Raw genomic sequence first — 25,959 nt, 5'->3', positions numbered from 1 at the left:
GGAAATAAGTGCTTATTCAGGTCAATGGAAGAATCTGCATTCCACTAGTTACATACCTCAGGTTCCATAAATAAATGATCTGGTTATGTCTTAGGTAACCCTTATACACATGCAAAATTTTCATGCACAATGAGAACTTCTGATTGACATTTAACCAAGGAAAATGATCCATCAGTGACTTCTATGAAAATATCCACCGCCCCATACACTAAGGTGTCAGCAAGAATTCAAATATAGGTTTTAACTATGCCAAAGTGTAGCACCGACAACATTTTCAATTGCCAAAGTACTCAATCTACCATGGTATCCCATTGGCAAACAGTGCATGGGAACAGAACCCTTAAATAAATTGTGGTGTAGAATTTTTACACATGGTACAAGTTTGACACAGGTAATCGGGTCACGACATGCACATGTATCTCCAACATACTTTGAATGTAAGTAAAATTAATAAATTACCTTTGACCACAAGGCTGCCAGTACTCTTTGCAATGCCAAATTGATTTGTGGCCACACAGGTATATGATCCAGCATCCGACCTGGTAACATTATATATCTTAAGGCTACCGTCCTCCAATAGAAACACTCTATTAAAAAAAAAAAAAAAACACATGTTATTAGTGGAAGAAAGGCCATTAAATAGCAATAAATCATAACTCCTTACTTTCGCTTTCAAATAGCACTAAAATTATGAATATACATGATGAGTTCATTCCTTTCCCTATTCATTCTTGTTCTTATCGTCCATTTCTAAATCTAAATATTAGAATACATGGCTTAAGTTTTTTATTTTGACAGATCATCGATGATCATTTTTCTGTAATGTGAATTATCATTGTTATTTTAGTGCACATTAAAAATCAAATGACTGTGTGGTATCATAATACTCAGCTAATGGACGAACAAGAAATGTAATTACTATGCATTTTGAAAAGCCAGCTCACTTTTGACAGCTGAACTCGGCTTTGGAAAAAAAGCAGAACGATTTTCACAGTCATTTGCTTAATCTGTGAATTTATGAATCTGCTCTGATTTGGCATTTCTTGCAAGGAAACAATTGGGTTCGGAATTATGGTAATATTTGTTTGGGCTAGAAAGTTGAAGGAATGGTCTATATGATCCCAGGTACCAAAGGCAATACTTATTGTTGTATATCTCCAAAACCAGCATAGTACAAAGGTTAAGGATCCATGGATCAGATGGAGTTAAATATTCCTAAAACAGAGTACACCAAGGAGAAAGATCTATCAAAGAAGTTCCAATATTTCACAGAATGATCAATCTCTCTTAAGTTTTCTCTGAAACTGAGAAATATTCTAAAACAAACATCAGAGTGGTATTGTAATCAGGGAAGGCACTGAGACTCATTTAGCAACAACAACAACAACAAAATCATCACATGTTTTAATAAGAAGAGAGAGAGAGAGAGAAAAAAAAGGAAAAATAAAAGCATTCACCCAATTTTAGACTTCTATTTTTTTGTGGCTTACAAATTTAGTGAGCAACCTTGTAAACCCAGTTGTAGGAGCCCTAGTGGTAGCCAGGATTCTACCAAAATAAGTGATGACAAACTAATTTTTAATGACTGGTTTCAAAGGAAAGCCAGGCCAGATGATCTGCATGCATGTCATATCCATTAACAATAACAAAACAGCATTTGTTGCATCGCAAACATATCATTGTTTCTAATATGTGTAGAACATGAAATGTAGCTAATATAATTAATTACCCAATTTGAAACACAGAGAATATGAGCCAACCACAATTGCTATGAAACCAGCTTCTGATGTTGGGTTTATCATGACTGAAGGATTTCAAATTTTCTCAGTGTACTGAAAAGACCACCTCTGGGTTTTAGAATGTTCCAGGGATGTAATCAGCTTTTAAAACAGTTATTGTGCTAGAGTATTTTCCAGTAGAAGATATTTGATGTCTTATTAAATTTCTGAAATGTCCAGTTTCGTAGGTCCTGGTTTGCATTAAGAATTGAATTATATTATCACTGACAGATAACAAAGGTATTCTAGTATACAGCAGATTTCTGGCCAGATGCAATTCTCCCTTTGATTTAATTAGCAGAGGTCAATGTGAGAAATAGTTACATGCATCATTTACCCCCAGTATTTTAAGAATGATGAAGAATTTTTTCAATAGCATGACAGCATTGAATATTGGTCAATAAAAGACTTTACATGATAAAGCAAGTATATCACTGATATCTACATGACATCAAATGGATTTGCTTTACAGGTAAAAAAAAAAAAAATGAGTAAGAAGGAACATCCCACAAAGACCAAACTGAATAAAAGCTACTGACATTTTCAGATAAGGCAGAATGCACACGGAAGATTGGGTGAAAGATTTTAATTGATGGGTTTGGTAACATTCATCAAGAAAGATAAGGATTGATTTTTTTTTTCATTCTGTTCTTCTTTTGCAATATATTAAAAAAGATGCTTTATCTGGATTTTGGGTCTTTACCTACCAATGAAAGATAGCCAAATATTCTATCTTTCCTGCAACACTGAAAAGCAACACGAGACCCAGATACAGAAAAGCTGGGCTATCTGTAAAAGATATGAAAGACATTCTCGTAATAAAACCCAGGAATTGCATGAACAATTAGCAACAGAAATAGACTTACAGGAAAGAAAATAGAAGGTGATAATTGCACATCGCAGATACAATGTTTCCATCAGGATTTAATGTTGAGGTCATACTATCAATAAGACCGCAGATCACAAAAGTATGTATGGGAATGTGTGAGGCCCATGGAATCATGGAAAGGACTCCAAATATTCAATAGTGAAGTGAATTGAAATTACTTTTAATTGAAATTTAAATTATATTTAAATTATATTAACTATATTTAAATTTATTAATGAAGTATATTAAATATAATTAAATTATGTTTAAATTTAAGTTTATTAAATCATGTCGTCATCGTTTTGCTTTCTTTTGTTTGTGGTACTGATCATCTGTGGCACAAGACCTTAGGAAAGTTAGGCAGACTCTCTATCCCTGACCCACATCCCCAGTCCTTCCATAGTAATTTCAATGAATAACTGCAAAGTACAACAATGTTTTTCTTCTTCATTTATTCAGTAAATCTTTGATCAATTCCCCACTATGTTTGTAGCAATATGTCAGGTGGTACAATAGGCCAGGGCAAAATAAAATGTGTTAAATATACAGGGTAGTTTTTTTTTCCCATGATCTTGTAACTCAGACATTAAAATTTAAGGAGGAGGGGCTGGGGTTGTGGCTCTGCGGTAGAGCGCTCACCTAGCATGCGCGAGGCCCTGGGTTCAAACCTCAACACCATATAAAAATAAATAAACGTGTACAACTAAAAATAAAAAAAAAATATTTAAAAAAAAAATTTAAGGAGGATATGAGCTATTGTTGGGAACTGCCTCTGTGCAGACCCCTACTCAGTGTGCAATAAATGTACAAACTCCTGGGTACACTCTTGCTCTTGATCCATGTTATACGCCAGGGAACAGGCAGAGAGAGAAGCTCTAAGTGTTTTAAGGTACCCACCTGGCAATGTAGACCCCAAATCCGAACCACGCTATCACTTTAGCTCACAAAGCTTTTATTATATCAAGAATCCCTTCACGGTAGGTTTCCAAAACATAATTTGCTTATGGTTACTGTGATTAGCATAAACTTGATTTTTTACATATATGTGTGTGTGTGTGTGTGTGTGTGTGCATAATTTCATTTGCATAGAATGCTGTTTAATAGTGAAGGTTCTTCATCTGAACTTCAGAGATGATAATAATCCCCTGAAATATCATGAAATATTAGTGTGTGTGCACACATAACACATATGCACTTTTCAAGGTTCTTGGCTTTTCTGAGATCTTCCAGGCAATCTTGGTACCTACCGTACTCTCTGCTCTGGGAGAGTTTTAACCCTAGATGCCTTGATGTGTGGTATAGTGATGGTGATGCTATAATATAAGAATTATTTCTCATCTTCTCTCATGCAATTATGGTGTCATTACAGAGTGTGTGGCAAGGTAGGCTTTGGAGTTAAATGACTTGTGACTGAATCTGAGCCCCAGCGTTTAATATCTGTGTGACCTGACCCAAGCTAATGAACATTCCAAGTTCTGAGTTTTTTTTTTTCCTGTGTGGCATAGTGATACCATATTACCTTTGTCACAGAGTCATGGGGGTTAAGTGATATTAATGGTTTAACATGTTTAAGAATGTCCTTTACTCCCAGTTAGAAGTCAGTAGGCAAGGTTTTAATGAACCAATTTATTTTCCTCACAAGGTAATCACTTCTTTAAGTCCAAGGGGAATAACAGCAATGGGGGGAAGGAGAAAATGTTTTGTGAGAGTCCAGTTTGCACAAAGGGCTCCAAAGGGTAGATATCAGGCTTAAAAAAAATGATGGACACATATCATGTGTACGGGTTTTTGAGATGCAGTGTGGGGGTCTGATTCATGTATACTTGGGTAGTGACCATCTCAGGGAATTAGAAGATCCATCTTCTTACATTATGGCCATCTTGTTATGGGGAATACATTCATATCCCTCTTCCTTTGCCATTTTGAGATATGAAATGCATTATTTTAAAAATGCATTTTTTTTTAAGTTGTAGATGGACACAATACCTTTATTTTATTTACATTGATGTAGTGCTGAGGATCAAACCAAGTGCTTCACATGTGCTAGGCAAGTATTCTACGACTGAGCTGCAACCCCAGCCCACGGAATGCATTGTTTTTAATGATACTCATCTGCTGTATCATAGAACACCAGCCCGTTCATTCTCTAATCACACAAGAACATTGACCCTGCTGATCAACCTCTTCCTATTCTCACCCGTCTCTGGTAACTACCATTCAGCTCAATTTCTGTGAAATCAGCTTTTTAAGATTCCATTTAATAAAGGGAGAGGATGCAATATTGTCTTTCTGTGTCTGTCGTATTTCATATAAGAAAATGTGGTCCGGATGCACAGCGGAACACTATAAAGCCACAAACAAGCAGAGAATCCTGCCTGCCCTAGGTGACAACATGGATGGATATAAAGAACTTTGTTCCAGGCTTGTAGAAAGGAGTCTGATGGTAGCAAAACTGTCCCCAAGGCTAAGTTTAACTGCTTACATTCCTCTCCTAATTCAAATCTTTCCGATCCTTGGTGTTTCAATTTTTATTTTGGCAATGATAATATAGTTGTCATGAAAATTAATTAAATGTCAGGCATCAGTCCAATTCTCCTTCTTTGCTGACACTAACATTTGGGATTTTGCTCTCCTTCATGATTTAGGCCACTATCTTGGATTCCTACCTTGGCCATTGCTGAAGCCTCTTGTCTTAAACGCTCCTAAAACTGAGCCATGTGGTTTTAACTAACCAGTTTTGATCATTTCCCGGACTGCCTTGGTTCTGGTGTTATCGAGTTCTGACACTTGACTTGCGGGGTCTATTTCTTACACTATAATCATTTCACATTTCAGTAAAATAATACTCTTTCTTTCAAGTCTCTGTTCTCAAATATCCCCTTAATTAGGATATTTCAACTGTTCACATAATTGAATAGAAAAAAATTTCCCCCAAATTACCATCGCTTAGTATTCTATTTGGATGATTAAATTACAAATTGTGACATTTGCATTTAAAATGTTCTGCAAAAAAAAAATTGTGAATTTAAAGACATTTACATGTGTAGATGTAATATGACTATTCCACTGATAGAAAAATTAATACTTAGCAATGTAATGCACCAAGTTATTTCTCTAATTGCATGATGGGTGTAAAAAATGTCGAAATTCTGAACAACAAGCTGTGCCTGACAGGCACATGACACAGGGGAGATTATTTTTGGTGTCATTAGAAAATAGGGCATGTAGAAACGGAGCCAGCAGCACATGTAAACATTTCAAGGTTAACTGATAAGTTGAAGGCAGACTTTATGGGGTGATTGAACATGCAAGGTTTCAATCTTCTGACTCTCAGGGAAGTAGGTAGGGTAGAAGAAAAACAAAGTAACAGACGACCTGTCCATTGGCTTGATTTTATACCCATCCCCTCCCTCCTGATGGGCTACTCTGAATAGAACTCCAAGAAGACAGAACTTTGCATCAAATTCACCTACAGAGCCCCTTCACCCGGTACCTGGGCATCAAATTACGTATCATTTTAGGAACTACATAAACATTAATGTGGAATGGTTTAGACCTTGTTTCCCTGGGCTTCCTGTGCACCAGCAACTAAATATATAGAGGTTAATATTCATCACCTATTTTATAACTCCAATGAATCTCACATACATACAACCTTCAATTTACTTACACATACAGAAAACACATCTCCCTATGTGGATTCCAAAGTCTGAAGAGAAATTGAGAAAGGCTCTCATTTTTATTTGCCTTTGGTATCCATCAAAGCCGATCACACAATTTGAGGACATAGAAGATTAACAAGAGCTAAATTTCTTGAACTCAAAGAAATTAGGACATTGGGCAATTATAATTTCTTACTGCTGAAACTAGAGCAATATTGCTATTTTTATAGAGAGATTATTAACTGGAGTATTGCTTCCAGTTCTGTCTAAAGATAATACTGTGGACCATGAAATTTTAATTGACTGTCTAATTTTACTGATATCTAGAAAAATGTAAAATAGATTGGATTAAAATGAGTTAGATAAGAAGTAGAAAAGTGTGGATAAATTTTTACTTTTCACCATCTCGGTTTAAAGTGAAACGTCCCCCCTGGGATCCTTTTCGGATCAAATATTGGTATTGCAATTTAATGATTTTTTTGTACCTGATTATCAGCTGAGAAGTAATATCTATGCTAATCTTGATGTCGATTAATAAACCACCTTTTAAAAATCCCTTATTTAATGAGCAACCAACAAAATGACTGACATGATCTACAAAACAAGCAAATACCAAAGCTTGCTCTTTGAAACAAAAAAATCAAGGTTGTGCTTTCCAACTGTTTAGGTCAATAACTTGAAATGGCACTAATGACCGTTATTCTGAGAGACTATGTGACACCTTTGGCCAGAACAAAGTTCATGATTTAATCACTGAATTAATGAAAACCAAGTGTATCGTGTCTATAAGATCATTGTTATAATCAGCTTTTCATTACCATGATGAAAAGACCTCACAAGAACAACTTAAAGGAAGCAAAGATTATTTTGGCTCACAGTTTCAGCGGTTCCGGGCAGGGTCACGTGACTCCATAGCTCTGGACCCAACATGAGGGAGAACATCATGGCGGAAAAGTATGGTGGAGGACAGCTATTTAGATCATGGCACCCAGGAAGCAGAGGAGAGCTCCCCAGGGACAAAGCATAAACCCCAAAGGCACAGCCCCAGTGACCTACTTCCTCCAGCCACACCTACCTGCCTACTGTTATGGACCCAGTTAATCCATCAATGGATTAATCCACTTATTAGGCTACAGCTCTGATAATCCCATCATTTCACCTCTGAACATTTCTTGCATTGTTTCCCATGAGAGCTTTTGGGGGATACCTCATCTATATCTAAACCATGATAATCACCCATATAGTAAAAATGAGAAAAACCAGTAGAGACTTAAACTGAAGTGTGCTATCTCAAGAGCGGTAAGTGAAAGAGCCACAGGAAGTATATCTAACCCATCTCTCCTAAATGATGTAGGCCATCTTCAGTAAAGCATGATACATTTGCAAAGAAATCATATACATCAGAAAGTTCAGCAAAGTTTATGTATGAATATCTAATTCATCTCTTTGACTTTTACTGACTTCAGGGGGGAAAAATGCAGACATTCTTAGGAAAGAGCTATTTAAGTTCCAAAGGAGAAACAAATGTTCATATTTACAAATCTTTATTATATGATACATTTTTTTTTTTTCACAGAACTGGAAGACAGAAGCCTAGAATCTCTTCCTTTCCTGTCTAACAGGAGCTGTGCATTCCAATCTGCTTAGCTGAGCCCGTCTGCCTTGCTAAGGCTACTTTGCTTTCCCATAGTTTCAGAATTACCTGATGGGTCTCTCTGGTTCTCTGGGTCCCACTGACTGTATAGCTCCAGATAATGCAACCCTAGCCAGCAAAGGGGCAGCCAGGCAGACAAATCCCCTCTTTCTTTTCCCAGAAAGTTCCCAGGCACATGGTGGAAGGGTCCAATGGAGGAAAGCTACTGAGCTCATGGGGCGTCAGGAAGCTCATGGGGGTGGAGAAGGGGCCACAGAGAAGATGCACCCTACCAAGTGACCCCTCTCCAGCCATACCTCACCTGCCTACAAATTATCACCCAGTCAGTTCATTCAAACTAGGATGGACTGATTAGGTTGCAGTTCATCTAATCTAATTATTTTACCTCTGAATATTTCTGCATTAACAGGAGCTTTTGGAGACGTCTTGTATCCAGACTGTGACGGCTCTCTCTCTGAAGGAACCATGATAACGTAGACAGCTTTCTCTAACACGTCTGCCCCTTAATCACTGGAGTCTTTCTCTCCTCCAAAATAGGAGAAATTATTATTTTCCCACATCAACAAGCTGAGATGCAGGGAGTTTCAGTAACAATAACTTAACCACAGCCCTGATGCAGATCTTCTCATCCCTAGCCAGGGCTACTTCTACTGAATCACTGAGTGAGTCACTACGCTGTCATGTATTTTAAATCTTCTTTTTTTAGACAAGTCAATGATCTCCAAGTGATCCATAAAAAGTAAAGTTTTCGTTTCTTTTTAAGGCGGGACATATAGGGGTCAGAAGACTGTGGACTCTCAATTTTAATTGTTTTGGATAGAAATCTGGTTTTCCCTTTCCGGCCATGTTACTCAGGGAACACATGCTTGATTTCTATGTCAACTCTATATAGTACTGGGATAACAATGTCAGTACCATCATGCATTTGCTTTCAGAATTAAGTAGAGAAAAATATACAGAGACACATGCACAGTTCACCTTCCATATCCATGGGTTCCCCATCCCACCATTCAACCAATTGATGATTAAAATATTTGAAAAAGAACTGCAATGGTGGCAGGCGAGGTGGCACATGGCTGTAATATCAAAGGCTCACAGGGTTGAGGAGGGAGGATCTCAAGTTCAAGGCCAGCCTCAGCAAAAGCAAGGTGCTTAGAAACTCAGTGAGACCCTGTCTCTAAATAAAATACAAAGCAGGACCGGGGATATGGCTTAAGGGTAAAGTGCCCTTGAGTTCAATCCCTGGCTACCGACCCCCCACCAAAAAAAAAATAACTGCATTGGTAATGACCTTTTTTTTAAAAAAATCATGATTCCCTAAAAACTATAGTACAACTATTTACATCACAATGAGGTGTTACAAAGTAATCTAAAATAACTTAGAGTTCCTGGGAGGACGTTCTCAGGTTTTCCGTAAATACTATAGCATTTTACATAAGGATGTGCATGTCTTCAGATCTAGATATGTTGGGGAGTTCTGGGAAACTATCCCCTGCAAATACTACTTATTGATATGTGCATATATAAATAACACTTGAGAATGAGGGTCCCATCATGGCTGTTATTTTTCCATATTTATTTGTATTCTCCAAGGAGATCTACAAAGAGCAGGTACTTAGTAAATCCATATTTTCTGATTGGGTTTACTACTAAATATTCAGCCTTTTCTTCCTAGGCCTAAATGGATATTTATGAATGCTGTTGATAAATTGAGTAAATTAACAGAAATTCACTTAGTTGAATAACCTCTATTTAAGAATAAATGCTAATTAGCCAGGCATAGTGGTGCATGCCTGTAATCCCATCACAAGTTCAAAACCAGCCTCCGCAATTTATGGAGACCCTAAGCAACTCAGCGAGTCCTATCTCTAAAAATATACAAAAGGGCTGGTGATGTTCTTAGTGGTAAATCACCCCTGGGTTCAATCCCTGGTTACCAAAGAAGAAGAAATGGTAATTACGGTCATAAAAAAGATAAATAATTATTAGTTGCTTGATACCATATAAAGTAGAATAAGAGTTTCAGGAAAGGAATTCACTCAACTCTCCAGAATAGGACGCCAACATATAAAATTGGTCCTAGTCAGTATTTTATAGAGTTCAGATCAGAGAACTGAAGATTATAATACAACCCACATCAAAATCTGTTCAATTATTATGATAATATAGACCCTGTTGGGTGGTTCCTAAATACTTAATTGATTCACAAAAATGTGGTAGTAATATCTTTAGCAATGTCTTAGCCTCTGTCCTAGCTCCAGGCACACAGGATCATTGTTGAAGTCTGCCTATTGAGTGACACTGGGCACAGTGTGATTAAATCTATGTGGACCATGGGGGTTGTCAGAGGAGAGGAAAAAGAATCTAAAATGAAAATCTATGAAAAGCCTGAAAATGAAACATCACAAACCACATCTGTGCCCAGCAAGCAGATGTCTAAGAGAACTGACATTCCTAGGTACTTTAAGTTACTTTTTTTACCACTCTCAATGGACAAGAGAAATGTGTATATATTAAAGAGATTAAATGGCGAGATATGTTTCCCATGAATTAAGTATTCAAAGACAATCTGGGGTCCTTATGCACCTAATTGAAGGGGCTTAAAAAATGAACAAAGGTTTGTTTAGAAGTGAAGGGGTTAGAAATTGATTCCAAAATATTTTAATTTAAATGGGCATGAAAACATTACTGGTCCCAGGGTCTCATGTTTGGGATTTCCTGGTTTTCTGCAGTTGTATTTTGTTCCTAATGGGTGTAATCACTGGTGTGATCAGTCCAAAGACTCCAAGCCAAGTCTCTGGTTCGACTGTCCTAAGCTCCAAAGCAGTAACGAAGCCTGCGGACCCCTCATACCTCAGTGTTGATCCAAATGTGTCTTCTTGCTGAATACACAGAAATGATGTCAGGGTCAGCTGCGTAGTGCTAACGCAGAATACCAACACAAACTCGGGGTGACTGAATGGTGACATAAAGAAGAGGATCGTACGTAACAGCAGACATGAAAATATATAATTATTCGGTGTCAGGATGTGTCTCTATTCGGAATGGTATGCCCAAAAGTGTGTGCCCTGACACATGAATGTGAAAGACATGTGACTCGGCAGCCACCCAACAGCATTGGATGGAAAGGCAACTAAATGAATTCAGTGAAACAGGCCTAAGAGGAATACATCTTGCTCTTCAGTAGGAGAACAGAAAGAGAAAAAACAAAAAACAAACAAACAAAAAAAACAGTGGTTTGGGGATGCCTGAGAAAACACAAATGGAAATGAATGTAGATTCAGATGTCAGCATGCCCAGAGCCCGTGTCCATCAAAAGATGGGAGATCCTAATGTTGGCAAAGGATGAAAAAAAAAAGTTTGTGAACATAGAACTTAAGAAAAAAATAAATAAATAAATCGACTCCCCAAGTGGCTAGAAAACAGATTGATGATACAATGAGAGACATTTGTGCAGGGAACGGAGAATTCTGAACCCTGGGAGGGTGATTTGGCTTCCTTATTCGATTTATGATGATGAGCCTACTGGTGGATGTCTTCTGAGTTTCGAAATTTTGCAAATATAAAGTCGGATCTGTCACAGCCTTTCAGACAAGATTCAAATATGGCCAGGTAACTTAGGTAACTTTTTCCTGGGGGTTCCTGATTTCCCATAGGTATGGAAAGTGCAGCCTTGGTCTATCCTCCATGTTCACTCCAGCTCTCTGTTAATCTAGGATTTCAGATGCCGGAGGATCTGGGAAATGTTTTCCCCCTACTCTGGAATGTGGCTTTGAAAGTGACGCAGGCTGGTGGAATTTCTTATTCTGGATCCTTTGGGCTCCTGAATGATCATATTCCTAAGTGCCTACAAAATTAGGCTTGTAAATGTGGCTGGAAGAGGGAGCACTGGGATGTACCTTTTCTGCCAACCCTCTTTCCTTCTACAGTCGATCCCATACCTTGATGCCAAAGTTCGTCAGTGTTTACTGGATTTGCATTCTCTCTGTCCACATGCCACCCAAAATTATACTGCAGATTTTACTAAAGTCCCAATCACTCATTGGATCACTGTGGACCCAGGAACCAAAGATGCTAAAAGGACTGATGTGTTTATTTTACTGCTATGAATCGGTAAGACTCCATCTATCAATTTTTGGAAAACACAGAGATTTGTGCTATACCTGTCATTTATTTAGAAAAATAAATTAAAATGACTATATATACTGCTACTCTCAAAAGAGTTTTTACAGGTGTGCGCCACTGTGCCCAGCTAAAAATATACATTATTAAGCATATCCAAGTATCCCCTGAGAAGTCAAAGGGCCGAAAATAGATGGGAAATTAGATGACTCAGACATGATGGCAGTCTCCTTGATTTTAGTAGAGAAATCTTAAGAAGAAAGTATTTTTTTCCTTTGGTGGAACTGTTATGGGTCAAGCTCTATGGGCAATGAACAAACATACTCCGTTTTATCTTGAGATTCTGTGTCATATAAGAAGTGCTTCTCCCCTGGGAACTCTGCCATCCTGATCCTGCTTAGCACACTCTGCTTAGGAATGCAAATGTTTCTGTTCTTCTTATGCAATGGAAAGTTGTTCTCTCTGTGGCTCCCATTTTTCTTGGCCGAAGGTACCCTGCCAGAGAATGATTGTCTAGACATTAGTAACCATCCTTTAATTTGTACTCCACTTAGGGTTGTTTTGACCCACTTCCCCTCCTGCTCATGATTTTAGATCTCATGATGTTTGTTTATGGTTTTGAATCATAGCAACAGCCACTGATGATGAATGTGGTTTTGGGGAGGGGGTCGAAGGATGTAGACGTGCAGCCTGCCCCTTGGCCAGCCATCTGGTGATCCAGACCACCAGCTGGAAAATAAAGATGGTTCTGTCTCCTGCTTTAAGATCCACTTGGATGGAGCGTGGCGGTAATCCCAGCAGCTCAGGAGGCTGAGACAGGAAGACTGAGAGTTCAAAGCCAGCCTTAGCAATGGCAAGGTGCTGAGCAACTCAGTGAGGCCCTGTCTCTAAATAAAATACAAAATAGGGCTGGGGAGGTGGCTCAGTGGTTGAGTGCCCCTGAGTTCAATCCCTAGTACCAAGAAGAAAAAGATTGATTCAGTGATTTATTGCAATCTCTCCGTAACAGTACTGGGGATTGAACCCAGGGGTTCTTTACCTCTGAGTTACACCCCCAGACCTTATTTGGAGATCAGGTCTCACTAGGTGCTAAGGCTGGCCTTGAACCTGCTGTTCTCCTGCCTCGGCCTGCCCGGTTGCTGGGATTATTACCGGAGAGTTCCATCGCACCCTTTGGAATGTATCTTGTCTGGAGAAAAGTCCATATCAAAACTTTAAAATGGTACCAACTATGACCCAGAGCATACAGCACTACATTAATATAAGGCACCTCTACTGTTCCTCCTTTCCTGGGGTGGAAAAAATTCCTACCCACCCTTCAAGTGCCAGCTCCCCCCCCAATGAGACTTCTCTGAACTTCCAGAGCCCAGTCAGGACAGGGACCTCACTGCACATGCCCCAGTGCACAGGAGCTATGGACCTGCCCCTCTCCCCTCCAAGACTCTGAGCTCATTCAAATTGATAAACCCAGAATCTTCCACGAGAGGTCTGTCAAATTGGTTGGCCACTGTGCTTATAAATAAGTGAAGAGTTTGACAAGTCACACTTGAGACTCACATCTGTCGCTTCAGATCAGTAGCTCTCAAATTACAAGTCTTGGGTAATTTCGGGGATTCTTGGGGGGAAAACCAGGAATTACTGGAGGGTGAGAAGAAGTAGGAGGGTAAGAGGTGGGACTGTGTTTCTCCCCTCAGGACACTGGAGACAGATGGGATTAATTTCCTTGGTCTCATGAAATGTGTTCTTACATAAGTTCCATTTGGAAAAATTAAAAATCCCATTGCAAAAATTAAATGAGTCAATAAAAGGAGAATGGAAAATTAGAGCAAGTGACTAAAAAAGGCCACACTCCTCATTTTGAAGATATTAAAAATAATGATTTCTACACTATTACTCCATATTTTATTTCTTCAAATATATTGTGGTCGACAGTAATTCTCGACTCATTTATTATTCCTTATTTCTATATACTCACAGCATCAGTAGGAGTGGATAGGTGTAACAAACACCTCCTGTGAAGCCACATTCTTTTTTTTTTTTTTGAGTAAGGAACATTGTATTTCCAACATATCAAGTGATCACTTCTAAAGAATCAAACCAAGAACAAAAGGTCATTTGTATAAATTACACGGATAATTGACCTTTTCTGTCTCTAACACCATTGCTGCTGAATATGTATGTAAATTTTGGAAGATCTAAATGTCACTTAGAAATTAGAACCAAGTGTGAACCGTAAGCAGACACCGTTCCAGGGCGAATTATATTCCATATTTTGGAAGAGCAAGGAAACAGAGATTTACACCTCTTTAACAGAGAAATCAGATGAAGGGCTGAACTTTTAGTACAGGAAGCAGCCTTCTCAGGGGAGAGAAGATAAAGAAAGTTTGCATTTTGCCGGATGGGATGTGTACACACGGAGCCCGTGATTTCCTGGGGGTTACACAAGACTCTCAGCATCTTTTGGAGGCTGAGAAAGAGAACTTAAAAAAAAAATGCAGATTCTTCTGCTCTCTTCCCCAACTATTGAATCCAAAATCTTGGGCACAGCTCTTGGATTTGCATTTTCCCGTACGGCTCTTCTAGTGCACAGCCAAATGTGAAACCCACGGATAGCACCCTCTGGATTCACAGCAACTTGACCATGAGCCACACCCCTCCCTTTCTGTCCCAGAATGCAGTATAAAAATTTGCAAGATGCTATTTTGTCTGCAGAACTTCTTTCTTTGTCATCTCTGCCCCTGGTTTAAAGTCATGGGAAAACATCTTACAGAGGGACGTGGCAATAAGACTCCAGCCCAAGAGAGCCAGGTGAAGCAGCACCCACCTCAAGATGCGGGCTGGGTTTAAAGGCTGTCTTTACATCTTTAATGAACAGGAGCCTCGGAAGACCACGGCAGGCAGCTGGTTCTGCATGCACCGTCTGAAAGGGTGAGTTCCCCAGACTGGGGAAGGCCAATGGAGATAAAGGAAGGAAGATTTGAAGGCAAGGGGGAGAAATGAGACGAAGACTGACAGAGGCACACACAGGAGTTCTAGCTTGTTACATCTCCTGGTGACAGAGGCGAGAGTATCAGATGGCTCCTGACATCTTGAACATGGATTCCCTTGGAAAGCGTCACCTTAACAAGGCTCTCAGGAGTTGAGTGCGAACCATTTAAAATTTTATTACGAAGAGGAAGCACAGAAGGGAGGTTGTAATAAGGCTGGCATTATGCAGACTGTCACTCTTCCTTAAACACGGGAACATATGGTTCATTTGCCTACTTGCTAGTCCTGCTACCTGATGTACTAAGCACTATTACATTAAGTAGTTGGTGATACAAAATAAAATTAGGTTTATTTGCTTGTTCCATTAGGAAGCTCAGCAAGGAGGAGGAAGGGGTTGAGAAATGTACTTTCCAGTTGCTGGGGAGAGGCTCAGGCAGCCATGAGCAGGCTTGAGGGGAAGGGTTATTTCATTACCAAGACTGAGCCCTTGGGACCAAAGGTAAAACCAAAAGGACCAGCAATGGATTAGAAGGTAGCTGTTGTAAAAGATCCAAATCAGCCTCAAACGGGGAAAGAGAATCATATATTTGGATCTCTAGCATTCAGGCAGCCAGATCCTGATTGGCTGATGCCCAACAAGGTAGAATATTCCAGAATGATGTCCAGGAAGGAAATGTAATGGTGACTCAATGTGGGGCAGTGAGCCCTGTAACTAAAAGAACCACACTCTCTGGGTAGTTTTGAGAGAAGAATAAAAACACAGTACTTTTTTTTTGGGGGGGGGGTATTGAGCTAAGGGGCATTCAACCACTAAGCCCCATCCCCAGCCCTGTTTTGCATTTTATTTAGAGACAGGGTCCCACCGAGTTGCTTAGTACCTTGCTTTTGCTGAGGCTGGCTTTGAACTTGTGATCCTCCTGCCTCAGCCTCCTGAGCTGCTGGGATTATAGGTGTGCACCACCACGGTTGGCAACAAACTACTTTTTAAAGCCGTTTCATTTCTGTGTAAGACCCTATGCCACAAATAGGTTCTTCTCATGGGTATCTTTTTACCCATGAAGAACAGGAAGATCAAATGATTCCCTGTAGTCACAGAGAATGCCCTTTTCTTCTTTCTCCCTCATCTCCTCCCCACCTCCCCACTTTTCCTACCATCTTTCTTCCTTTCCCACAATGGAATATTGTGTCCTTGAGGGAAGCCTTGAGGTACTAGTATATTATAACAAAAAAAAAATATTGTATAAACACCACTTATTCAATAATTGAATATGATCCCACACCACGTAATGGATCCAAACCAGTACATCCAGCAAGATACATGCATATGTCAAATATCCGGGCCACGTGGGGTTTAATAGCAGCATTTCTGTAGGAACAAGCATACGGAATCAAGGATTTGATAAGGTCTGTTCAAAAATGTGTTCACAGGTAAAGGTAATGAATGGGTCACAGCGTTACCGACCTCTTATTTCAAACCTGTGTGAAATGATCCCATTCCGAGACCAGTTGCCCAGGGTAGAATTTCTACAGTTCAGTGAGTTTGATCGTGAATTCTGAAATTCCTTTTGCATTTAGTTCTTAGAGATCACCCAGGAAAAAAAAAAAAAGGAACACCAACATAACCATATCTATTCGGTGACAACTTTGTTCCTCAGAAATATATCAGAATATGTGGGGGAAAAATGCATTTAAAAATTTTGATATATGTAAAGTGCCTGATATACCACCCAGGAAATAGGAGGCATTTTAAAATGGCTGTTTTTATTACTGACAATTTGCCTGACCTGTAGCTGGATTTTATTTTATTTTTATGTTTTCAGGAAATGAGGCAGAAATGCCGGGAATTACTTATGGATTCCATTATTATTGTATCAGTAATAGGACACAATGTCTTCCTGATATGTCTTTTGTTTTTATTGTCCAGAGCTGTAATTCAGGCTGGGCAAAGCCCAGATGATGTAGGAAAGGTGATCTGTATTGTCTGTCAGAAGACAACGTGGAGCCATCTGTCTAGCCACCTAGCATCTCCCATTTAATTCAGGAAATGATCCCTGAACAGGTAGCCAACAGTCAACGGAGAAGAATCTAGGACTTTCAGTTTCTTTCATTTCACCTGCTAAGTAGATAGATCCACCAGGAAAAAAAAGAAATGGACAATCAACCTTAGCAAATATGATTCCTTCAATTGCCAAAGAATGCCTTGCAGAGGTGAGCTGAACCTGGATTCACTTTGACCTTCCACAGTGATTTTTTTTTTTTTTTTTTGGTTCTTCTGATGGTTAGAGGTTAGCATGCACAACTAGAACCTGCATAAATGTTGGAAATGCAGCAATAAATGCTTCCATTGGTAACAGATTGGGTGCAGACCACTCGGCCTTCCACAGAGACCCTACATTTTGGCCTCATACCACCCCATGCACGGATAAGTAAGATCTCCTCCAAAATCATCACCCAAACCAGGCAGTTTAAAATGTTTTCTAGAAGATATCAACTGAGCAGTAAAATTGAGGCTTCAACCCCAATCTCTGAATCCCAAGTAACTTTTTTAAAAAGAAGTTTCTTAAGAAAGGACGAAGAGAACACTTGCTGGCTTCACATTTTATCCCCAGGACTAGGAGAGTAATTGGGATATAATAGGTGTTCAGTGTATACTTGTGGCCTTAATGAAAGAATTAACAAATGAACACATCTTGGTTCGATTAATTATTAAAGCGTTTGGTTTAACTGAAAAAAAAAATCTCTGAAGCTGGTAAAACAAAGTCAATTCTAATATTCACAGACTTCCACAACACAGAAAATATTTATCACGTGGGCGTTATGCTCCAGGTTTCTGCAGAGCACGGGGCCCGCAGCAGTGAGTTTGAGAAGGATGCTTACTGCCTTCAAGGAGCTTAGAGACTTGCAGGAAGGGATGTGTGCGACCTCTGCATCCATCTACCCAGCTCATGTTAGCTGTTTAGGAATTCACAGCCATCATCAGTCCGCTTAGCTTAACCGCTTCGTCACCTTAGCAATTCATTACGTCACATATGAAACCATAGCTAACGGAGCTTGCCATTTTTAACGTTCTCTATAGATTTCAAATATGGAATTTGTGCAGGGTGTCAGCGCACAGAGAGTATTTAATTTTTCCTAAGGGTGTTTTCATATTATTTCATCTTAAAAGAAACCCAGCAAATAGTGATTCCTAATAAAAAGAAAAGTACACAGAAGCAGAGGAGTTTTATTCAAGGTCATGCTACTCATCAATGACAGAACCGAGATCAGAAATCCTGTTTTATAATTCCTAGTGTGGGGCTCTTCGTAATGCACCCTGGGGTTTCCCACAAACACATACCATTTGCTTCTCTTCAGTGTAAGTGCTATTTCCAAACCCCTGACATCTTCAGGAAGAAGGGGACAGACACTGCATGACCTTTCACTCCTAGCAGGAAACCAGAAGCCCTAGGACCCTTGAATGCCATTATCCTAAGTTCAACTGCAGGAAGACTGTCTTCACGGACAGTCAACCCTGCATACAGATACCTACTGCAAAGATAGAACCCTTAACCTCATCTTGACTTTGAAGATGGTACATGAGCTAATAAGGAGCATGCTGGCCATATTAAGAAATGTCCCTCCAACTCAGTCCTTCAGAGAATGAATTCTGGAACATTTTTTTTCCCTAGGATCCTCAGAGAGAAAAAGATATAAATACGGAGAGAGAAGCTTGCTTCACGTGTAAACCTCATCACCTACGAGATCTGGGAGGGAAGGTCTCAGTTCACAGAAGACTGGAAGCCACTGCAAAAAATATATATATCTATCTCCACCATTTTTGATAGGTAGGCAATACAGGATGATTTCTTTGAATAGGCTCCTTCAGAATCTTCTCCACCACCTCTAGGTAGTTACACTTTATTGGCATCAGGATTTAGTGACAGAGTAATTTCACAGTAGGCAGTACCATATACAAGTTTTACAATAGAAACTAAAAATGTATCTTTGCCCACGTAGGTATTTCCAAGGTCAAGAACCAAAACAGACTTCTACTTGGAATCGTTGTAAAAATTTAAACCTCTCTCTGTATCTCCCTTTTTTATTCTTCCCATATATACAATTGAGTCTTGCAGCAAACCCGAAGTCTGAGAAGGTTGAAGTTTTCCTATGCTTTGAGATCCACATGAAATATTCAACTCCATATGAAATTAAAGAAAAATGTATGCTGGGATTAAGTGTTCTGTGTTGGAGTTTTGGGATGCGGCCTTATTGAATTTGCAAAATGGACCAGATCATCTCAAATCCTCCTCTAAAATGTCCCACCGAATGGACGGTGTCTACTTCCACGATAAACCTTGCATTTTATAATCAAATAATCAAATCTAAAATGTAATTTCCCAGCCAACCTCTGTGCCCAACACTCTGTCTCTGGCTCTTAAGCTATTTAATTTCATTTGCTTTGGAAATTTGATACCTGCCCCAAGACACACATACACATGCACACATGCACCAGAGAGAGACATATTAAATCAAATAACCTTAATCCATAGGTTCTACCTGTAAGGAGAAATATTTTGTGGCAATACCCACCATTAAAATAAATATTGGCCTCTCTGAGTCATGGATCCACTACGGTAGCTATTTTCAAGCTAAATGCAATCAGTTTGCTAGAATTTGGGATCTGTCCTGGTAACTCTGTCTTGATAGTAGCTAGAATCCTCTTAATGGACTCTACTATCTCTACAATAAACAGTGGTCCCTTCCTTCTCCAATTTTCCCCTTCTACTTGTTTGGAAGTCCCCGTTAAAAAGCTGCTAAAAGCCATTAAGCCAACACAAACAGAAGTGCCAGTGCCGAATTCCCCAATAAGCGGTTTAAACCCTGCACTTAGCGAAACGAGTCAGGTCAGGAGGCCAGAGAAGGGGGACAGGACGGGAAGCACCCAGAGACACTGGCTCTGTGACCCTTAGCAAATTACTGCTCCGTGTAATCTACACAAGCTAGAGATGCATGTCCATAATTACTGCATTTTGCTGGGTCTCAGTTATTGCTTTTTTTCAACCGTTTAGAGCTCGCATTTAGGAGATCATGTGTTTCTTCCCTTGAAAAAAAAACTGTAATGAAATCCTAAAGCAAGAAGGGGGTAGAAATGCGGAAAAATAACTAGCACTCAGAAATCACAGGGATCATCTCTTTAATCACAAGAAGACGGGGCTGAATCTGCTGTAAGTATGAGTAACTGTTCTGAGGCTAAAACAGACCCCACATGCATGCTATACGGAACAAATAAAAATTAAATAAAAACCTGAAAGTTTGTTTTAAAAAGTGGAACCCTTGTTTTTAATTTCTTGGTTTTTTTATTTGTTTGTTTATTTATTTACTTTTCTCAATTTTCTTACCTTTCCCTAACCCCTATTCCTTTTCCTTCTCCTCCCCACGTATCCTGTGACTTGGTCTTAGAGGTCATGGAAGGTAAGTGGCAGTCATTTTTGCTCTTTGGGATCGCACTTTAGAGTCATCTTATTAAATGAGGCAGAGCTCATCCATTTAACCAGACCCACAACACAGAGGCTTGTGTTTGGTATCAGCAGATCTCTGTAGCTTTCCTATTCACAGCAGTGTATTCAAACCTTGATTAGATTTTAGAAATGCAAGAGGAAAAAGCATCAGGAGTCCTCACAGCAACTGCCCAGACAGCGGATATGGAGGAAGGGGCCCAACAGGGAACAGGACCTCAGGGTTCCCTTCTCCCTTCTTTGCACCTTGGGTTTGAAGCACCTACCTTCATGGCTGTAGGCATTTCCCCCAGAACAATCTTTCTTGAAAGCTGAGGGTGCCCTACATATCCTCTCTTTCTGACTCATTGATGCATCTCACACATAGTTACCATTGAGTTTTGGGTCTGTGCCCAGGCTCGGGGGCATACCAAGATCAATTCAACAGAATTCCTATCTGGAGAAAAGCTTTGATCCAGGGATATAAAAATATCTGGAGAAAGGAGAGTATAAGGAAGAAAGCAAGCCCTGGGGAATCTCAATCTCTCTCTCTCTCTCTCTCTCTCTCTCTCTCTCTCTCTCTCTCCCCTACATCTCATTGTGCACATGGAGAGGCTGGTAAGACAGTGGCTGGGACGGAGTGTCACTTGACCTGACCAATGCAGATCTGTTTGTGGTTATTGTATCCCTTTTTTTCTCTTCCTTGCCCACAGATGCAATCTTGGCACTAGAAATACCAAAATAGGGTCTCACATTCAGTCTATGTCTATGAGCGCACACACACACACACACACACATATATTGATTGATTGATTGATTGATTGTTCTAGCTTCAGAGAGTCAATGCCAAATCCAGATTTTTAACTTAACCCGAAAGGCTGAACATTCAACAATGCTGAATCTAACTTCTCACAAAACAACCATGAACGCAACTCAGAGTTGTGACGGTCCCTTTTAGGTGTCTACTCCTACTCCGGTCCTTCACAGTCCTTTCTCCTGAGACAAATAGGTGCCATTTTTCATGACACCTTCGTCTTTCTCTCACCTGGCCTCTACCTGCCTAACCAGGTATGGATATGAGTTAGTGGTCTAATGGCCTATATGATGCTGAAGAAGAAGAGCTCAATGGACTGAAGGGAACTTTTTCATATCTTTAGCAACGTGGCTCATTCATAGCAGGACGTCCCTGCCCACCTGATCCCTGAGTGACACCTGTGGGTCATTACCACCCAGCTGTAGCTGCGGTCTGGTCACTTCTTTTTGCATACAAGGTTCCAGGACACAATGGAATGAATGTGCTGTGAGCAGAGAGAAGCACCTGTCATGCTATTCTAGAAAGCAAGCCCGGCTGCTCTAGGATTTCTGCAGTGCACACATTATAGAAGGAAACATCTTTCTTTCTCTACAGGTTCCTTTGCCTTTTCTCTTATGTGGCAAATTCACTTTGTCATGGGGGAAACACCTGAGTGACTACCCAAAAACCACACCACCTGGTGTGTGCCTGAGTCTCTCTTCCATGCTCTTCTCACTGATATCCTTCTCAGCAGGCCAAGTCAGAAAAATGCCTACAAACTCAATGTACATAAAAGGTCTTTCAAGGATATTAAAAAAAAATAGACCTATTCCAAGTGCATGGACCAAAACTAACACACAGTCAAGTGACACAAACAGATGCTAGCACTTGAAGATACTTTTTTTTTTTTTTGAGGATCATGCATAAAATACATGCACCTCCTTGTATGCCTCTAGAAGTTTCTCATGGACAAAAAAAAAGTTGGGGAGACCTAGTCAACCCTGAACATTTTAGAACACGCTCTGTTACAGAATACTTAAGAATATATATTTTTTTAAGAAAACGAAGGTTGTTTTACCTTTTGCTCTGTCTCACGTTCTCCGTTCCTCTTTTCCAAGAGATAGCAGCTCTGGGGAAAGCATTTGGTTTGCATTCGATAACAATTTCCCCACCAACTTGAACAACGGAGTTTTTTTTAATAGGGTTTCTGGAGAAATCAGGAGCAGAGGCTAAGAACAAAATTAAAAATTAAAGTGTTAAATGACTTAATTAACACAGAGCGACTGGGGAGGTAGCTCAGTATAATAGATAGAATCTAATATTTGTGGTCAGAACTCTTTTCTCAAGCTGTCCTGGGGCCAATTGCTGACAACATTTTGGAGTCCCTGCTTCAATTTGTAAAATGCAGATGACGATAGATATTACCTGAGCCGGTCAGTGTCAGGATTAAAAGAAATAACAGTTGTCAGTGCGACAGCATAGTACCTGGTACCGACTCTGTGCTCCATAAACGGGATCTATTGTTGCCTTGGTTGTGTTCATTGAAATAACAGAAGCAAGTTGGTAGAGAGGAAGAAAGTTAGAAAAAGCCACGTACCTAACACATTCCTATAATATGAGTATTATGCACACACTTAGGTTATGTTGAACTTGCCTTAGGTTCTGATAGCAACAATTTGTGGCTATAAGAAATCCCACCACATTTTAAATTTCAAATTTATTTTTTTTTCCCAGTAACACTATAGGTTCAGTGATGGTAAGAATCACTTTCGTTTTAATACGTTTTTTTTTAATTTTAGGACTTAGTACATAATAAATAGTCAATAAAGTGAATAAACAAGAAATCAATGAATGACCAGTGTACGGAAGCTGAGTCAAAGTGAGTCTCCTTGTTTTATTATAGTTCCTTTACTTCTCCTTCCTAACACTTAAAAAAAAAGCCTTAGGTTTGAAGATCAGGAAGTCACTCATGGTTTCAGACACCACTCTTTGGATTTCATAAAGTATCACTCTTGCACTGCCCAGCCTCAACATTTCCTGTGACGGGAAATCATTTCCCCAGTTTTCTTTGGGGTGTGGATGGTCCTGTGACTAAGTTCTAGTGAATGACAGAAAAGAAGCTTGCTATAGAAGTTCAGGGAAATGTTGCCTTTCTCATCAAGAAGACAGGCGTGGTCAGTGCTTAACCTCCCTCCTCTCTGCAACAGGGTTGGAGACTAATTTCTAGGGCCATTTTGAAACCTTGTGTGTTGCACAGGGAAAAGGTATAAAAAACAATACTGCCAAGTTGACAGCTGCTGCCCCTCTTGGTAGAGTAAGTCCCCTTTTGTTAAGTCTCTTCACATTGTGATTTTCTTTTCGTGTGCCTCGGAAGCTAAGTATCCCTTCTGCTTTGATTGGCAGCTGAAAATATCCTTAATGGATTCATTTGAGTTGTATTCAAACCCTCAGGCCAGAATCAGGGTGGAGGAACCTCTTCTGATTTGAACACTCCCCACAGTAGGCACTTTCTCAAACATTACTGTGTTGTCCACGCAGAATAATAATTGTTTCCTTAAATTGTATGAAAAGCTTATTTTGATATTTCTCATTATTTCAAGAGAGAGCCATTTTTAATTTATAGGAAAGTTGTGTTTAGATCAGTATGATCATTGCGCATGATAGCGTCATTTTGCATTTTCTGGCTATAAATGAATGACTTACCTAAAACTCTCAACTCTGCATTTGCGTAAATGATCTGATACTTGTTTTCTGCAGTGCATTGGTAGACACCAGAATCCGATACATTCAGCATAGTTATGATGAGCGTGCCATTATCTATTTGAATTCTCTCCTAATAAAGAATAAAAAAGTATGTAAAAGTACCAACTCATGAATATAGGCATTTGCTTTACCAGAAGATGTTATTAAACAACATGTGTGCAAATCACATCTGAAATGTGATACTTTGGTGTATTATTCCATGATCCTGAGCAGCTTTCTGAAGTTAAAAAAATGGAAATATACTTAGTATACTTTTAGTTATTTCATTTCTGGAAAAATTGGCACTGTTTGCACCAAATGCATGTTAATTTTGTGTTAAATGATATATGAAGTATTTGGAAAAATCCATCAGTCCAGCAATTCCAAAAAACATGGTTGATAGTGATATGGCATAAATGTCATGGTCAGAATATTATCTGAACTTCCTATTGTAAGGTCTTGAAATTCGACAATCTGACAATTTGCCACTTCAGTTCTAAGTTGGAGGATAGGAACTTTCCCTTACTGCAGCCTACAGTACAAAGAACCTCAACAACCAAAATCTGTCACTGAGTTCCATTTGGGGTATAGAAATACAATTTTGAATATTATATTGAAATGGTACAATTTTAACGTAAAACTAAGTATTTCAAGGTAACTTTCCCATTCTCAAAGGCTAGTCAACGTAGGCTGGGGGTCCTGGTATTTGACAAAGGTTGGCAAGCTAATTCTATCTTTTGCAAGCTGCTGTATGGCCCTGGCCAATGGCTTCACCTCTCTGAGATTCCCTTTTTTCATTCTACGTAATAGAGATGGTGCTATGAGCATACCATGTGACAATATACGGAAAATACCTAATACAGGACCTGAATTATAGGAGAGCTTAATAATGTTAACTATGATGACGATCATGATGGTACTGCCTGTGGCTAAACATATGTGTGACCTTGTACAATTTATTTGTCCTCCCTACTGTTACTTTTCTCATTTGTAAAATAGGGGGAATAGCAATAGATACTGTGTGGAATTGCTTAAGGGTTAAATAAACAACAAAATAGCTCCTTTCCTGGAATAAACTATACCCTCCACTAGCTTGAGCTCTTGGTATCAATTACAATTATTATTAGCAAATCAGGTGAAGTTTTCCCAGCAACAGGGCTGCTTACCTCTGGGTGGATGCGTTCGCCATTCTTCAACCACGTGTACCAGGGAGCTGGCTTTCCACTAGCTTTGCACTCCCAAAACAAGCTGTCATAGATAGAGAGGTATGTATTTTGGATTTTTTGTTCCCATTCTGGAGGAGCTGTTTCAAAAAAGAAAAAAAAAGCACAAATAATCAGCAAGGCAGTCACCCACCGAGGACACCGCTCTGTTCCCAGGACCAGGTTGACTGGGTCCAGCGGAAAGGCATACATGTGATTTGAGAGAGGGGACATACAGGAGCTTTAGTGGGAGTAACAGAAGTCTGCTGCAAATATCATTAGGTATTCGGCTGAGGTTCAATATTTGCTCTCTGTCCTTCTGCTGTACCTGTAGGACCAGCTAGAAGTAAGATCCAAATGGAGAACAGGGTCAGAGAATGATGTGAACTAAAGGTGAGAACAAAGGTCAATTTGGAAAATTCAGGCCAAATCTGAACCCTCTGTGGGCCAGATTTGGTCTCAGCTAACAAAAAAAAAAAAAAAAATGAAGCATATCTTTTTAGGAAACAATCACAACTCAATAGCTAGGAGCATCAACCAAATGTGAGCCTCCACATCCTACAGGATGACAGTCCAATACTTTTGGATTCTCTGGAGTTTGATACAGATTTGGCACCTAACTTTGATCCTGAGTACAGGCCTTCCAAAAATATCATTTTCCAATATGAAAAAGTAC

The 25,959-nt window shown here is 39.5% G+C and overlaps 1 protein-coding gene across 3 annotated transcripts in view; it reads right to left on the bottom strand.

The window, feature by feature from the left end:
- The window catches only part of Cntn6 (contactin 6), a 287,218-nt gene that overhangs the window by 44,180 nt on the left and 217,079 nt on the right, over positions 1-25,959 (bottom strand). For all 3 annotated transcript variants that reach the window (XM_048787025.1, XM_015495120.2, XM_048787026.1), the window contains 4 exons: positions 25,248-25,384; positions 24,043-24,172; positions 22,418-22,568; positions 460-587 (listed from right to left, as the gene is read on the bottom strand). In XM_048787025.1, coding sequence (XP_048642982.1) covers positions 460-587; positions 22,418-22,568; positions 24,043-24,172; positions 25,248-25,384 — 546 coding nt within the window. The remainder of the gene's footprint in view (positions 1-459; positions 588-22,417; positions 22,569-24,042; positions 24,173-25,247; positions 25,385-25,959) is intronic.

This window comes from Marmota marmota, unplaced genomic scaffold (assembly GCF_001458135.2).
Source record: "Marmota marmota marmota unplaced genomic scaffold, marMar, whole genome shotgun sequence".
NCBI classification, from domain to species: domain Eukaryota; kingdom Metazoa; phylum Chordata; class Mammalia; order Rodentia; family Sciuridae; genus Marmota; species Marmota marmota.
The sequence above is the reverse complement of the archived record's forward strand: the minus strand, read 5'-3'. Positions and strand labels throughout refer to the sequence as shown.